Raw genomic sequence first — 15,724 nt, 5'->3', positions numbered from 1 at the left:
GTCTCCATGCCCACTGTTTCATTCCCCTTCTGTCCATTTGCCGTATCACTGCAGTAATCTTCCCAATGTGCAAATGTGATCATGCTGTGCTCTTGACTGAAATGTATCAGTAGCTCCCCAATGGCTTCACATCCTGATGCTGACTACTGCTGCAGCTCCACATTTCCCTTCTACCCCAACCTTCACTGCACACGGGACTTCTCACTGTCCCCTGACTGTACCACCACGTTTTCTTAGAACCAGCCTCAGAACCACAGTGTTCCCTGCCTAAAACATCCAGCATCCCACCTGCTGTCTTTACCTGGAAAACTCATTCTCATCCTCCATTCCCATCCAGTCTAGGGAGCTTACTGTGATCCTACCTACCTGCACGAGGTGACTCATATATGTCTTTCCAAAGCACTCTGTGCTTAGTGCTATCCTAAGACTTTGACATTCCAATTACCATCTCACATGTCTATCTCTTTAACTAGATTCAGGGTTTCCCATGGGATATTTTTCATCTCTGTATTCTAGTACTTAGAACAATACTTGACAAATAATAGGTATTTAATACGTTTTACAAAAGAATAAATTGCCTCCCATTTGGAGAATCCCCCACTGACATGTGGAGTAGCAATATTATCCAGTCTACAGTTTAATGCTGGTTTTTCCACATAGGACTTGTTTTGTATTTTATGTGACTCTGTGAAACCCATATCACTTAGTAACAAACCGTGTGATTATGGAAGGTCTACTCTGTGCTCCTTCAGCTTGTTATTTCATAGAAGACAGGGACTGCAGCTTCTGATATCCTCCATCAAGGACTTACCCCAGGGTCCTAGGAAAGTATTTAGTTAGCACGTGTCTGTGAAAATGTGATAAGCCAACATGCTCTACCTAATCAATATACAATTCAGATCAAGTAGAATTCTGGGGTGGAGAAGGAAGATATGATTTAAAAGCTTAATTGCTAAACAACTAACATGCTTTTTTATTTTCTGAAATATTGACTTGCAGTGTCCCTCCTATAGTAGGTAATTGATCAATGTGTTTCAAAGGACTGTTGAATAGCGTCCTCAAAACTATTTTGAAACTACCAGAACATCAATTGCATTAAGAAGTTATAACAGTCACTGCTTGAGATCTGAAATTCTATTCTAATGATATTTATAAAAAGCCACAATCTCATGATCAGGGATCCAAGATAAATGTAACTGTGCTTTAAATTGCAATGTTTCTAACAAATTATTTCTACAGTTCAATCTTCCCAGTGTAGTGTTTGTAGATTTTACATTGTATTTATCTTGAGACGTGAACAAAAATCTTAAAGTATTAGGTTTTGTAGTGACTAATTTTCATTCAGAATCTATATCCATAACTTTAATTGAACTAGGAGGGCTTATATGGTTTAACTGCAAATCTGGTACTTACGTCAGAAGCGCTAGTATTTATATAACCTTTGAGTTTTGCAGTTTAGGATGTGCTGCCTTTTTAAAAGCTATCTTATAAAACCTCCATCAAAAATGGGGTTTATTCTTTAAATAAACAGCAGGAGAATTCTCTTCCTCTGTGTCTCTGCATATTGCTGTATTTTACAGTTTCCACCTTCCTTTTTCCACATTTCCCAATGCCTGGTTCTGAACTCTCATTATTTTATTCTTGTTTCCCAAGATTTCTCTCCCCACAACCTTCAAATTAACGTGAGGCACCTGTGTTTCAGAACCTGCGCCAACTCTCTCAGAAATCACAACTTCAGCAGGAAACTGTGATGAAACCGGACCAAGCGAGAAAAGGAAATAGGGAACAGATTGCAATAATACCGCGCAGCCCAGTAGGAAGCCTCAAATTAAAGGGAGTTTGGGGAAATAGATGATACAAAAAGAGTATTTGAGGAATTCTTGGAAAAGATGCAAGAAAGACTTAGCAGAATCTGATGTTCACAAGTGCTCACAATATTAAATCAGGTATAATAATATCCTTATGATAAACGATTGATTCTATAAAGTCACATTTAAGAATTAGAGTGATATTCTACTTAATTTTTAAAAATTCTACACTAACTTGAAATGCCTCTGCCTTTACCAGAACATTATTTAAACTGGCAAGTAAAGAGCTAGGCATTTTCAGTTCCTTTATGACTACCTTTAAATAGAAGTTATTACTCATTTTGTATTCTCCAAGCATCATAATCATGTTTGTTTTATGAAAAAAGTACACTTCTTCACAGACTCTCAGCATCATAGGTTTTAAAAATCTTTAAAATGGCTTAGGTAATGTCACAGCATATTTAAGTGGTGGACACATAAACCCATATTACAGGAGAATGGAAGGCAGGAAAATATTGGACGATAGAACAAATGTAGAATTTTGAGCTCAGTTCTTTTGATAGCTTTATTCTGTAAGATCCCAAAGAGAGAAAAATCAAGTTCAATATCACTGCTTTCACTGCATCCACTTGGAAAGGAATGGCACTTATATCAACTGGAGGTAATCTTGCTTTTCAACATCCATCTCACTTCATCTTTATGTCTGTATGGCAATGAATATTTTAAAATATACATGTTTATTTATTTCTCCCCTACTCGACTCTAAATACCTGGTGCATACTCAGTAAATATCTATTGAATAAACCGTAAGGTCTCTAAAGGCAGTCTCTACATCTCACTCATCCCAGCACCAAGTAGTTTCTTTGTAAATACATACTTTTGCTGATTAATCTCATTTCATCATCACGGAAGGCATCCCTGTAACCTACAAGTGGATATAATTACCACCATCTTATAGGTGAAGAAAGAGGGACAGCAACATGATACTCAGTGGCTCTTTTCTATGTTCCCATGTTCCCACCTTTCTGAATTAAATAAGATTGCTCTAAATTAAACTTGTTCTCGGGACTGGATTTGACAGGGTTATTTTTGAAATGTCTGTTTGTTATTTCTATATTATTGTTTGGGTTTTTTCCCAAACTCCCTGCAGACACAACAAGAAGACCTAATGATCCCATTTCCACAGTGATGGAATGGATTGGAGTACGAGAGGGTATCTCCACCTTTAGGGTATAACCGTAATATAAAATGCTTTTATTCATTCAACACATCCCTGGAGCACTTACCACATACGAAACATGGATAAAAGGTATGGGCTAGATCAATTTTTTTGTGAGTAGTTTCTCATGGTATTCTAATGAAAATTTAATTAAAGTACAAAAAGTTACAACCCAAAATAAAGCCCCTGGCAGGATATCTATTCTGAGATGTAAATCAGTTTAATAGCTACATGTGCTATTTTCACCCAATTTTATTATGAAGCTCATGAAGACTTTTGGAAGTCACATCTTCTCTGGTTTAAAAAAATCATATTTGGGGACATTCTTCAGGGCACCTGGGCATCTGTAACACAGTGTGCAGATGCTATTATAATGAAGACATGAGAGAGAGAGAGAGAGAGAGAGAGAGAGAAAGAGAGAGGGAGGGAGGGAGAGGGGGAGGAAGGGAGGAAGCAAGCATAGTCATTAGACTGCAGTAGTTACTATATCAGTCAAATCTGATTTTGATTCCTATTTGGGCTGCAGATAATGTCATTTCTTAAATAAACTGCTTCACTCAAAAGATCCTTCAAATATTAAGAAGTGTTGACATCTGGGGATGAAGTCTACTTCTTCTCCAAAACCTTTTTAGAGTAAAGATCTATAAAAAATTGCCAGTTCAAATTCCCTAAAGACTTTCTATTCACTATTCATGAGCAGATGCTGCCCGAATACCTGCGGGGACACTTTCCTAACTAGCCAGTCCAAATTCCAGGTAACCAAAAAGTTATGCACTGTTACTGTAAAATGGGCTGACTACTTATTTTTACCTAAATAAATAATTAGGGTAGAATACGTAGGAGAGAGAAGTTTCCAAAAGGTCAATAAAATATCCAAAGGGACAACCTATTTCCAATGGGACAGTCATTCAACCACACTGGCTGTGTCCATTAGAGAAGAAAAATCAGCCCTTAACATATTGGCATGAAGGCCAAGTGCTCAATATGGCAAATTTCACATTTATATCCATGTTCACATTATTTATTAGATGGTCAGAGTGTACAAAGAAGTTACATGTGTAAACGCTGAGAGTCTCTCTTTTTTTCAGACTTTCTAATAATATGTGGATATGTATGTGTATAGAGCAGCCTACAGCGAAGAAACTAGGCAAGAAGTGAGACAGCCCCAGCGGTGAGAGTGAAAAAACTGAACCTCATCTCATCTCAGCCCTGCCATGGTTTCCACAGCTCTGCCAATTCCCTCCCAACACGGCCTGATTCTGTGAAGTCTGATATGAAAGAAAATGCACTGGAGGAAATAGATGTGTATACGCTGAATGATGTTTCAGTTTTTTAATTTTTCCATTCCTTTCCACAGCCACTGCTATAGTGAAAGGATTTATCATCTGATGAAGATAATGATGATGGTAATGATAATGGCAGACATGGTGGTGTAGCCATTTAGGCTCTGGGTTGGGAAATGTTAAGGGCTATTCTCTGTAACACTAACTCAGACTAGTATTGACAATCACAATCATGATTCAGAGTGAGTACTTAACTCATCTTTCCACTCTTTTATTGGAAGGGGAACCAGGAGAGGTGATAATCACTAACTGGGGGCCCCCTGAACTACCAATCCTAGGGGTGATAAGTCTGGAAGGTATTAAGGATGATGGACACTCGTAGCAACAGCATCCAAAGATGACACTGCCTATTGCTCTAAATACACGGAAAACACTGGTTACTTATTAAGCTCTTCTTTGGAAATGATGTAAACTCTCATAGTCATGAATTACAGATGCAAAAATATGCACAGTTCAGAAGAGCACTATCTTGGTGTCAGATTACTCTACTCATAGACCTCGCCCACTGAATGGAAAAGACAGAACCAAAAAACAACTTCACTTCCGGTAGACGGCTTAACAAGCAATCAAACGTGAATTGTAATTTTGGGTCTTTGATGGGTCTACCACTGGGCAGTGTGGTTTAAATTCCGTAACTACATTTTAAGCACCTACTATTTTTTGAAGCACTGTGCCAGTCATCTGCAGGGGTACAAAAATTAGCAATTCATGTATGGTACTCGCCATCAAGGAGTTACAACTGAAGACACCGAACAAACATACATAGCTTATTCTGCCTTGTTATTCAGATACCAGTCAAAATAAAAGGAGAATGACCAACGAAAATTCAAAGTGTAATTCTTCGGGGCGGAGACAGGGAGAAATCAGTAAGGTTGCACTGAAAAGGACACGGCACTTGAGATGAGTCTTGAAGGACGTGTTCGATGTTGAGCATTCAGCAACGTTCAGTGGGTAATGTTGGCGCAGGAAGTTCATTCTAAGCAGGAGGTGCGACATGAGATATGTGTAGGGACTAGGGAACAATTCAGTTTAGCAGGTCAAGGTGTAGCCCTAGAAGAGTCATGAAGGAAAATGTTGGGATACAGGACTGTCACCATGGAAACCTTGACTATCAAGCTAAGAGAACAGTATTTTTAGTTCCATAAGTAATGGCAAGGATTTTGCATACAAAGAGAATGACCTGACTCAAATCAGGTTTTAGTAAATTTATTTGGTTGTGAGCGGGGAGCGGCACTTAGTGCAAATAGGAGACAGCCATGACGGCCTGGGAAATAAGAATATAATCTTGAGTGATGCAATGGGAGCTGGAGTGGGGAGCTGGACATAAAAGCTAGAAGAGAATCAGAAGAGGATTAGTAAGGCTTAGTGACTGATTCCACATGGAAGGGGAGGAAAGAATCAAGGTAGGAAGTACCATAGAGAAGGAAACACTGCTTTATTTTATAACTGCATGCCTCAGAAAATGATGTCACCATTATCAAAATTTGGACAAGAAATTATTCTTAGAAGAGAGGATATGTCTTTTCCGACATACTGATTTCGAGGCGCTGGTAAAACTTGCTGATAGGTCTGACCAACAGGGCATGGAAACGTCCATCTGGTAATGTGGAAAGGGGCTGGGCCAGAGCTATAGACTAAGGAGTCCTCTGCATCCAGGTAAGATGCATCAGAACCACAATTAGATTAGGGAGGGAGGAGAGAGAGAGAAGAGAATGAAGAAAGAACTTTGTGCAAAGTTGCACAAAATGAGCAAAGGAAGAAATAAGGGTCAGAAAATGAGATGTGAGAGAAGCAGGAGGAAAGAGAATAATGCAGTGTCACAAAATGCAAGGGAGGAGACTTCATTCAACAAATATCTGCTATTGAGCAAATATTGTATGCCAGGCTTCATGCCAGATGCTGGGACACAGTGGTGGGCACAACACAACGGCTCTGCTCTCAGGGTTCACAGTCTTCTAAGGAGTGTGGATAAACAGCATGAAGCATTGCAGTGAGTTCAGGACAATGTGAATGGAGAAAAGACCACTAGGACCTTTAAGCAATGAACAGTTTTGAAAAAGAAGTAAGTGATTTAATGCCCAAGGGTGAATAAATGTGTAGTGCCACATGTAGTTACGTAACTTTAAAATATTTTTAAGGATGGTAAAGGCCCATTGAACAAATTAAAAATTCATTTTCCCTCCTTACCTCCATTTCTCCTTCTCTCTCCCTCTCTCTCTCTCTCTCTCTCTCTCTCTCTCACACACACACACACACACACACACACACACTCTTTAATCTGCTTGAAAGTCCCTAAGAAGGGAGGTTATTAAGTAAGCAAGCACACTCTGCAATGAAATATTGCAAAGCAATATTATTCATATGTTCTAGAAAACCAGAGAGGACAAGAAAAACAAATAAATGGACCAAAAAAGATTAAGAAGGACCATAAACTTTAAGCCCAGAAATAGACCTTCAAAAGATTCAACTACTATCTGGTCTACGATTCCACAGAAATCTTGCGCACATGTTTTATATTGCATGGATCATTAATTTCCAAACCATCTATAGCCTTATTTTATGAAATTCTGCATAAGCATTGGCCAGAAAAAAAAAAGTGGAGCAAGGGGAAGAGGGTTGTTGAATCTTAACACTTCACCATATCATTTGATTAGAACCTTCTTAAATTCAACAACACAGAGAAAACAGAATAATGCCTTGTGCCATAAAAAGCTTCTCCTTGGTTCAGAATAAATAGGCTTTTCACTACTACCCTTGTGGAATTACTACTCCGAGTTTGCCTTATCCTTAATAAACCCCAAACTTAAGCTGGAGCCATGATACATCCGTCACACAATACAAAAATGAAGAGGATTATTCACTGTACTATTGTTGATTCCCAAACTCAGGAGCTTCCCAGGTGAAATTTGATACTGGGCCCCATACACAGAGGACAAGAAGAGACCAAAGAAAGAGGCGGACCACTCCAGATTGGTTGGTGGCAGGTTTACTAAGCAAGTGACCTTAAATACAAGGCTTGTCTTGGGCAAAGCAAGACGAGGAGATCTCCACACCTGCCCACCAGATTCTTAAAGGTTTATATAGAGGCTTTAACTAGGTTCAGTCACGTATACCACCCAGATGATCTCAACAAGTTACTCTCTCAAGGCTGTGTCCTTGAAAATGGCTCGGGCTGTGAGAAGAGTGGGCAGAACGTACATTCCAAGGACACGGGACTGGGGGAGGGGACTCTGATTACCCAGGTCCAGCTCTGGGTCAATTTGCGGGCCACGCCCACTCTACTACCTCCTCCAGCAACTGCTGAAACACCCACTTCCCTCCCCACTTTTAGCTGTAGACTACATCACATAACATCTGCCATCCCTACGTTACACGGCACAAATTAAGGACACCGATGAACAATTTTATGGGGCTATTTCCTCTGACCTTATTTCTGATTCTCTTTCAAATACACCAGTGAACCGGCATCTCCGTCTCCACCAGCAGCAGGATTATGTTTGATTTTATAGCAGGGGAGCAAAATAATGCGAGTGGACGATGACATGAAAAATATATTTGCCGCAAGCTTGTGGGTTAATGTGGAAGCTGATGAGAGCGAGGGTAAACGTGAGCACTATGATTCCGGAGAAACCTTCTCTACTTGTATGAAGTCATTGACAAGCGTCCATTTTCTGTTCTGCACAGTATTAAGTGTCAACTACAGTGACTCAGAAGTGGTATTAATCAGTTAGCGTATTAAACGTATTACCTGTTGAAAAGAGTGAGGAATGAGCTTTTTTAGTTATTTTATTTTAAACTTTTAGCAACGCAACTCAACCCTGCTCCCATCTTTCCTGCATTTCCCTCCCTACTTTCACCTTAGTGTAGTTTTCACCTGTGTTTCTCAACAAACTGTTTTTCACAGTGTTCTTAGCTCTAGAGTCAGGTCATAAAACACACACACACAAACACACACTTCTCCAATTCCTGATTTCCCTCTCATCTTCATACATTCCTCTCAGTCTGATCCTCCAGTTAAATTCTGTTTAAATTTCAATCAAATCATTTTATAAACCTCCATCCAAGAGGCATATATTCAAGAGAAAAGCATCATGGTCACATTAGAAGTTATGCTAATGTCCCACTTATTTGAAAGGAAACAAGAGGTCAGGGACTATTGTTTGAAAACAAGAATTGAAACTAGAGTTGAAACCTTCAAAAATGACACTTTTTTCGTCCCAGGATTGTCAAGACCACCCTATATTTGAGCACAAATCACCAACGTACTAAAGCTTATGTTTGCTGAAAATAATATAGACTACATATCTGGGGATCATTCTCTAATATAAACTTGAAACAATTACACTAAGAACAAAAAAAAAGGTGCTTAAAAAAGGTGCTTCAAACATTTTTTTTTCCTTTTTTCTTCTATAACAATTAACTCTAAAAACGTGTGAATACAATTCAAGAAACAGGTGTCAAATCAATTCAAGCCGGAAAACACTTCCCTTTTGGTCCACCTGAGCCAAGATATAAATCAACATCTTTCTATTCTCCAAAGGAACAATGAACACATGCTGATTCTAGAGATGGTACTGAAAGTTATTTTTAATACATCATACTCCCCAGATGTGATTTCATCTTTCTCATTTGATCCAGTAGAGATTATGGCCACCTATGGCACTGTGAATAGACCAGACGTGCTGATTCAATCCCCATCTGGCCAATTAAAGACTAGGCCCAGCCAAAAAGCTGTTATCGCTGAGCGGCCGAACGATGCAAGCCACCCAGTTGCCCGGACTTCTGATCCTACAACCCTCTCTATCTTTGAATACCTACTTTTGCCTTGTGCATGAGTAAGTCCCTGAAAGGATAGCTAGCTCCCTACCCTATTCTGAGTCAAAGGAACTGCAAAGACAGAGACCCTATGAACTCAACAACTACTGAGCCCTCTACACTTAAACTGCCATTCTGAAAAATTCAGTCTCTTCAAGATTATGAGTATCGCTCATAAAATATATCCTAGACGTACTTAGTTTGCAATGAGTAGCAGCTACTGTCACAAGGAAGACCTAAACTAAACATCATTACGAGTCAAATTTGGGGCTTTAAAGGTGACCGTCATATTATTTTTTCCAGCCTACAAGGACATTTTCTTTAAAATTTCACATACTAAGAAGACTGGAGTCCTCCTCGTTACAATCACCTGAACTAATGGACGGAAGGGAAGAAAGGGAATGTGTCCAAATCTCAATGTCCATAAATTAGGGCGATGGACTCAAGTTGAAGTGGCCCCATTTCCCTGGATATAAACAGGTAGAATGTGGAAATGCCTCTTTCCTTGTAACTTTACATCAAGTCCAAGTTTTTCATAGCCATGTGTGACTCCTCATCTTATATAATCTGGGAAATGTCCAGCTCTCAATCACTCTCAGGTTCCCTACAACACCCTTCATTCGATTTACGGCTCCTCTAAAAGACTATACACATCGAAGCCACCTAAAAACAAATCGATTCAACCGAAGAGGCTTTATTGGGTTGAGGGGGGTGGGAGATATCGTCCCGTATTTCGCTATGGATACCACTAAACTGATCAAAACGTGCCCTTTCCCTGCTTTCGCAGAATGCACAATACTCTGAAACCAAGCTCCTTGCACAGAGTGCCCGGTACCTTTCCAAAGCTGTACTGTGTATAAATTATTTCCAAGGGTCACTGAGGACCATTTTCTCTGAACACACCAAACTGAAGCTGGCAAAGACAAGACATACGGTTCTGCTGAAGCATCTGACCTGGGAAACATTCCACCTGTATATTACCAGGGGACGAAAACAGAGTTTTAATGAAGAAATGTTTGGGAGCATAAAGGCAACGTGGAGGGAGAGGATCAATACTATTTCAGCTCATTTATCCCCAGGTGTTAGGAGAAGGAAGCGTGTGGTCTGAAGTCATCTGGCAGATGCACAAACAACATGGGAAATTTTCAGAGAAGGCAAAAGTAGGCACAGGATCGCAGGGGACCCTGCCACCGGCGAGTTTCACACACACTTCAAACACCTCTTCTTCCCCGACCTGGACCTCGCATGCACCCCCTCTCCTTCGCACCCCCATTCCCGCCGCTGCCGCCTCCCCTTCCCAGTCCCACCCAGGTGACTGTTTCTCATGCAGCGAAGGCAACAAGCGTCCCCAGCCCGGGAAGGGGTCCCCGTCTGAGCTTGCGAGGGAAGGAGGGTGGAAGCGGGCGCCCGCTCCAGTGCTTATTGCATCCTACCGCCTGTGGAGCTCGCCTCCTCCAGCTGAGCCGAGATGCTTTCCACCCTCCTCACATTCATCTCTGGGGACGCGGGGTGCAGGAGCGGGACTCGGGAGTCAACCGGCCCAGGGGTGTCTGGCGATGGGTCTAGCACCGGAGCGCCCTCGCCGCTCGGCCCGGGGGCGTCCGCCGCGCTGGGAGAGAGAGAGGCGACGGCAGCGGCGGCGGCTGCAAGGCGCGCGGAGCGGGGTGCAGGTGCGGACGGAGGCCGGAGGGGGGCGCCGGGGGCGCTGCGCGGCGCTGGGCGGCGGGGGCGCGCGGGCGGCGAGCTGGAAGCGGGAGCCGCCAACCGAGAGCCCGGGAGCGAGGCGCCCCTCCCCTCTCCCGCTCCGCGCGCCGCCTCTGCCACCTGCGGCCGAGTCACCGGATGGGGGGGGGGGGGGCGGGGGGCTGGCGCGGGGGCTCTGGACACCGAGTAGCCAGACCCTAAGGAGACCGGAGGCGACTCCGAGAGTTGCCAGCGGGTTGTGAGCGGCGCCTCCCGGACCCCTTCTTGGTGCGCGCAGCGCCGGCTCTGCGGAGGGGCTCGAGGGCACCGCGCTTTCGCAGAGAACGCGCTGCCGGATCCCCCAGGGGCTCCCAGTCAAGGCTAGAGCTCGCGATGTTGCTGCGCAAAGTTAGGCTGAATTCGAAGGACACCAGAAGGGAAGAGCAAGGAGATGCCTTCTCCAGAACCGGGCAGAGCGCCAGAAAGTCCTGGAACTCCTAGACGGGAAACTTTCCCAGTTGAAGTTAGAACCAGTCATGCGACTTGGCTAGGTGTTGGGAAAGGCAAGGCGGGCTCTTCCCACCCAGGGGCGCGGGCAAGGCCGAGACGAGAATGCCACCTTGGAGAGAGGGAGTGGAGGAGACTGGGGAGGCGTTTCGGACAAGCATCCATAGGGAAGGTTTCACTTGAGGGCTCCTTGGCAGCTCTGCGGGGAGGTGGCGCTCACCGCCCCGGGGAGTTCATCACGCAGTGTCACTTGCCCTCTTAAGCAAACCAAGGCCGGGGATGTTTGGGAAGATAAAGACAACTCAATAAACCACTTGTAGCCACGGCTGCTACTTGAGAAAACCAAAGTCAAAATGCTGATTTCTGTGTCCCCAAAAGTCAAGGGCATGAAGCATCTTTTGAGAAGAAAGGTCAAGTTGACCAGTTCTCTGCGCTAACTGAAATAAAATTCCCTCCCACTCTCAACTGCTCGACTGGCCATGATTTGGGTGGAAGCCATTTACGATTGTTCTTGCAAAATCACCGGCTCTCCCTGTGCAGCACCCACACCTGCCCTTAGACACTTTCACCAGCTGAAATCGTGCCCCTTACTCCGAGACCGTCTCAACTGCCACGTTCTCGTCCTTTTTCCCACCCCCAACCCCTGGAGAGACATACTTGATCTCTTGCGATGCCTCTGACTTTCGTTTCAGTTCATGGTTAAGGGGAGTGGTACTGACAGCACCATTACCTGGGTTCAAGTCTACTGCTTACTAATTTTGTGACCTGGTGCAAATTATTTACATCAGTTGTAACAACGGGATAATGACAGCGCCTATTTTATTGGTCTGTTGTGAGGATTTAAGGGAATCAGTGGATGTAAAGGGCTTAGGGCAGTGCCTGGCACACGGGAATCTCTAATTCTGCAGAAACTCTTTCCAGAAACCACTCTCACAACTTTTACTCTACAGATGATCACAAACACCTGTCCAGCTCTAAATTCCATCATTTTCTATCAGATAGCTTCTAAAGCTGTGTTGATTTGGGTTCAGCAGACTGGGTCAGAATCCCAGTTCCAACTGATACCAGTGGTGTGTCCAAGGGCTAATAACCCCCCTTTCTCATCTCTAAAATGTAGAAAGTAAAGGTGTCTGCTTCCCTGAACTGCTGGAAAGATTAAATGAAGCAACATCTGTGAAGTGTTTAGAAAGGTTCTTGGCACATGGGTAGAGCTCAGTAAGAGCTGCCACTATTATCACTATCCTGATACTTAGCTATCATCATTATCATCATCTTATTTTGTCATGATGAACTCAAAGGAGAAAAGGCATCACCGCCTTTTCCATGACAAATATACCCAACCTTCTCTCACAGTGTGGGAAGTAATATACAACTCCACTTACATCTGCAAAATACATAGAATACTTTGTTGGACCAACCCACTTTTCAAATTTTATCCAATGAGTATTTGTCTATTTTGATCCTACTAGGTGTTTATCCCTGGACAAGCTGTAAAGAAGGCAACACAATCAGGTAAAGTAGACACTGTGCTCAAGAACTCTGCAATAAACTGTTCCCAGAATACTTGTTTGGGATCTTGGGTACCATGGAATTAATTTCTTCTTTATACATAATTCTTTCTCTTTATGTGGATCCTGTCATTGCCAAGTATCACAGGGAAAATCATCTTTTGGTTGCCACCTTTACTGTCATTTCTGGTATTTGGGACTGAAGGGCCAGGGTGACTCTGCCTTGCTTATAGCATCTTATTGGCGCTTCAGATGTCCCAACTGTTATAGAGAAGAGCTTCATATGCCACAGCATGTTGTGCCGGCCCACTGCTCCTCCTTAAAAGCTGTAGCAATCCCAGCCCCCCTCCCCCGCTTCATTCCCCCAAGATAAGCACAAAGATTCCCACAACTTCTTTGACTAACCTTAGATTACTCATTGTGTAACATGGATACATACTGTCCCCTCAAGGAACCATATTAAATGGTTCAGACATAGTAAAATGGGTGCAGATACAGTAAACTCACCACGTGCCAGCCTTTAATCCCAGATTTCCTGAATCTTCACAAATCACTAAGAGGAAAGCACTGTTGTCATCCCTATTTAACTAGCGAAGACATTACAACTCAGGTGAACTGGTTTGCCAATTTTTCACCAATACTAATCAATATTTCTAGGATTTGAACCCACCAGTCTGACTTAAGAAGCCTCAAACTTAATTACCACACTGGACTACTACCCTGGTCTAGGATTTAGAAACTCTGGATTCTGACATTTCCCAGCTCTGTGTCCTTCAGAAAGTCACTGATTGTTTCCAAGCTTCTGTTCCTCATCTGTTAAAAGAGGAATTTCTGCGTTGCAAGGTCATTGTCAGGATCAAGTCAGGTAATGAGAGTGAAAGCTATATATAAACCTTGGAGTGTTGTAGAAGCATCCAGGATTGCTTTTATTATTGTCCTGATCTTTTACTGCCTATTACTTTTATTGTCTAGTCTTTTCTGAAAGCCCCTCACATTTCAACACAATTCTCTCTTGCTCATCAGGACTTAATAACAATAATGGAAAAACTTCTAGTATTTAATCTTTTTGAGTGCTTACTATGATGACCTGGGTTAAAAACGCTACGTCAGTATATCACTTAACACTCAGAAGAATCACTTTATAGAGTTATTTTTACCCTGATTTTAAAATGAGACTGAGATTCAGAGAGGGTAAGTAGCCCAAGATCAGTCAGCTGTGAAGAGCTACAGCTGAGATTTGAACCCACATTTATCTGATTACAAAACTAGAGCTTTCAGTTTCTACTGATGGTTCTGGAACAGCAGCGTACATGAGAATCGCCAAAAGGGTTGGTTTGAAAACACCTGTGCTCCATCCCCCAGGATGGATTCACTGAATTTGGGGTAAAGGTCTTGGAATCTACTTATTTTTTAATTAATAAATTTTATTTTTTAAAGCAGCTTTAGGTTTACAGAAAAATTGGTCAAAAAGTATAGAGTTCCCATACACCTCCTCTCCTCCTGCCCAGTTTTCCCTATTAATAACATCTTGCATTAGTGCAGTACATTTGTTACAAATGAACCAATAATACATCATTATTAACTAAAGTCCACAATTTAAGATAGAACTGGTAGCCTTATGAAGAGGAGGAGAAAGAGAGGTAGCTTGGAGGAAAGGCCACGTGAGGACAAAGCAACCGTCTGCAAGCCAGGAAGAGAACCTTCCCCAGAAACCAAAACCTGCCCCAACCTTGATCTTGGATTTCCAGTCTCTAGAACTGTGAGAAAATGAATTCCTATTGTTCAAGCCACGCAGTCTATGGAATTTTGTTATGGCAGCCTGAGCAGACTAATACACACCTCAAGACCATACTTTGAGAAATCACTACTCTACAGCAGAGGTAACTAAGGCACCTGTAGCATCTGGGAGCTTGTCAGAGATTCAGAATCTGGGGCCCCATTCCAGACCTCCTGAAGCAGTATGCGTATTTTAACAACATTATCAAGTGGTTCTAGGTATGCAGATGAAAGTGAGGCACTGCTCATCAAGACACTGATATGTGTACTGCCTCCTTGGAGGCACCCAGAGCTCAATGGGCATGAGAGGAGCCTGGTGCTATAATCACAACCAATTCATAGCATTTCCCCCCAAGTGAGACGACCCTGTTTAATTTTCCTGGCAGTCCCTACTCAGATGGATATAATTGTTTATTGCCTCATTAGGTTTCAAGCAGCAAATACTCACAACCTTGATCATCTGACTACACCTGCAAATTGCTTTGTGACTCTTGATCTCTCTTGTGATCACAATAATCAGCAAAAATAATCTACTTTGAGATCCTCACATTAAAGGGAATATGAATATGCCACGATGAGACAAAAATGAGGTAAAAGTTTTAGGGCAGCAAGCTGAATTCTGACATTCCTGTAGGATTTCTATATTCAGTAGCTGAAGTGGTCTTTAGAGCTCTGAAAGGTAGACAGGTCAGATTTTATTATCCCCATTTTGCAGATGAAGAAACGAGGGCCCGTGGAAAGTATGCGACTTACTCGCATTTTCACAAGGAGCACGGGGTACAGCCAGGACACAAACCTTCATCATCTGACATCTTTCAACACGTGTGCTATAAGCCTTGCCAAGTTTATATAAGCTGGAGCACTGCCAAATGAACTGCAATTCCCTAAGCAGCAAAATTCAGATTTGCCTTGCAACTTCGTCTTTAGGATAAATCCATATTATAAATGTAAAGTTATATCGCTTAGCTGCATTTCTCCTGACTTCTGAACTTCAGGCAATCCACTGACGACATTCTCTATGTGGCAGGAAAGGTGATTAGGGGATTTGCTGCGGAACAGAAATTT

The 15,724-nt window shown here is 42.5% G+C and overlaps 1 protein-coding gene across 1 annotated transcript in view; it reads right to left on the bottom strand.

The window, feature by feature from the left end:
* Nucleotides 1-10,818, bottom strand: part of KCNIP4 (potassium voltage-gated channel interacting protein 4) — a 1,194,562-nt gene extending 1,183,744 nt beyond the window's left edge. Inside the window, exon 1 of the mRNA XM_036853209.1 lies at nucleotides 10,619-10,818. Coding sequence (XP_036709104.1) covers nucleotides 10,619-10,679 — 61 coding nt within the window. The 5' untranslated portion in view covers nucleotides 10,680-10,818. The remainder of the gene's footprint in view (nucleotides 1-10,618) is intronic.
* Nucleotides 10,819-15,724: the final 4,906 nt, after the last annotated feature.

This window comes from Balaenoptera musculus, chromosome 5 (genome assembly GCF_009873245.2).
Source record: "Balaenoptera musculus isolate JJ_BM4_2016_0621 chromosome 5, mBalMus1.pri.v3, whole genome shotgun sequence".
Lineage (NCBI taxonomy): Eukaryota > Metazoa > Chordata > Mammalia > Artiodactyla > Balaenopteridae > Balaenoptera > Balaenoptera musculus.
Note: the sequence above shows the minus strand (reverse complement) of the source record. Positions and strands in the feature narration are given on the sequence as shown.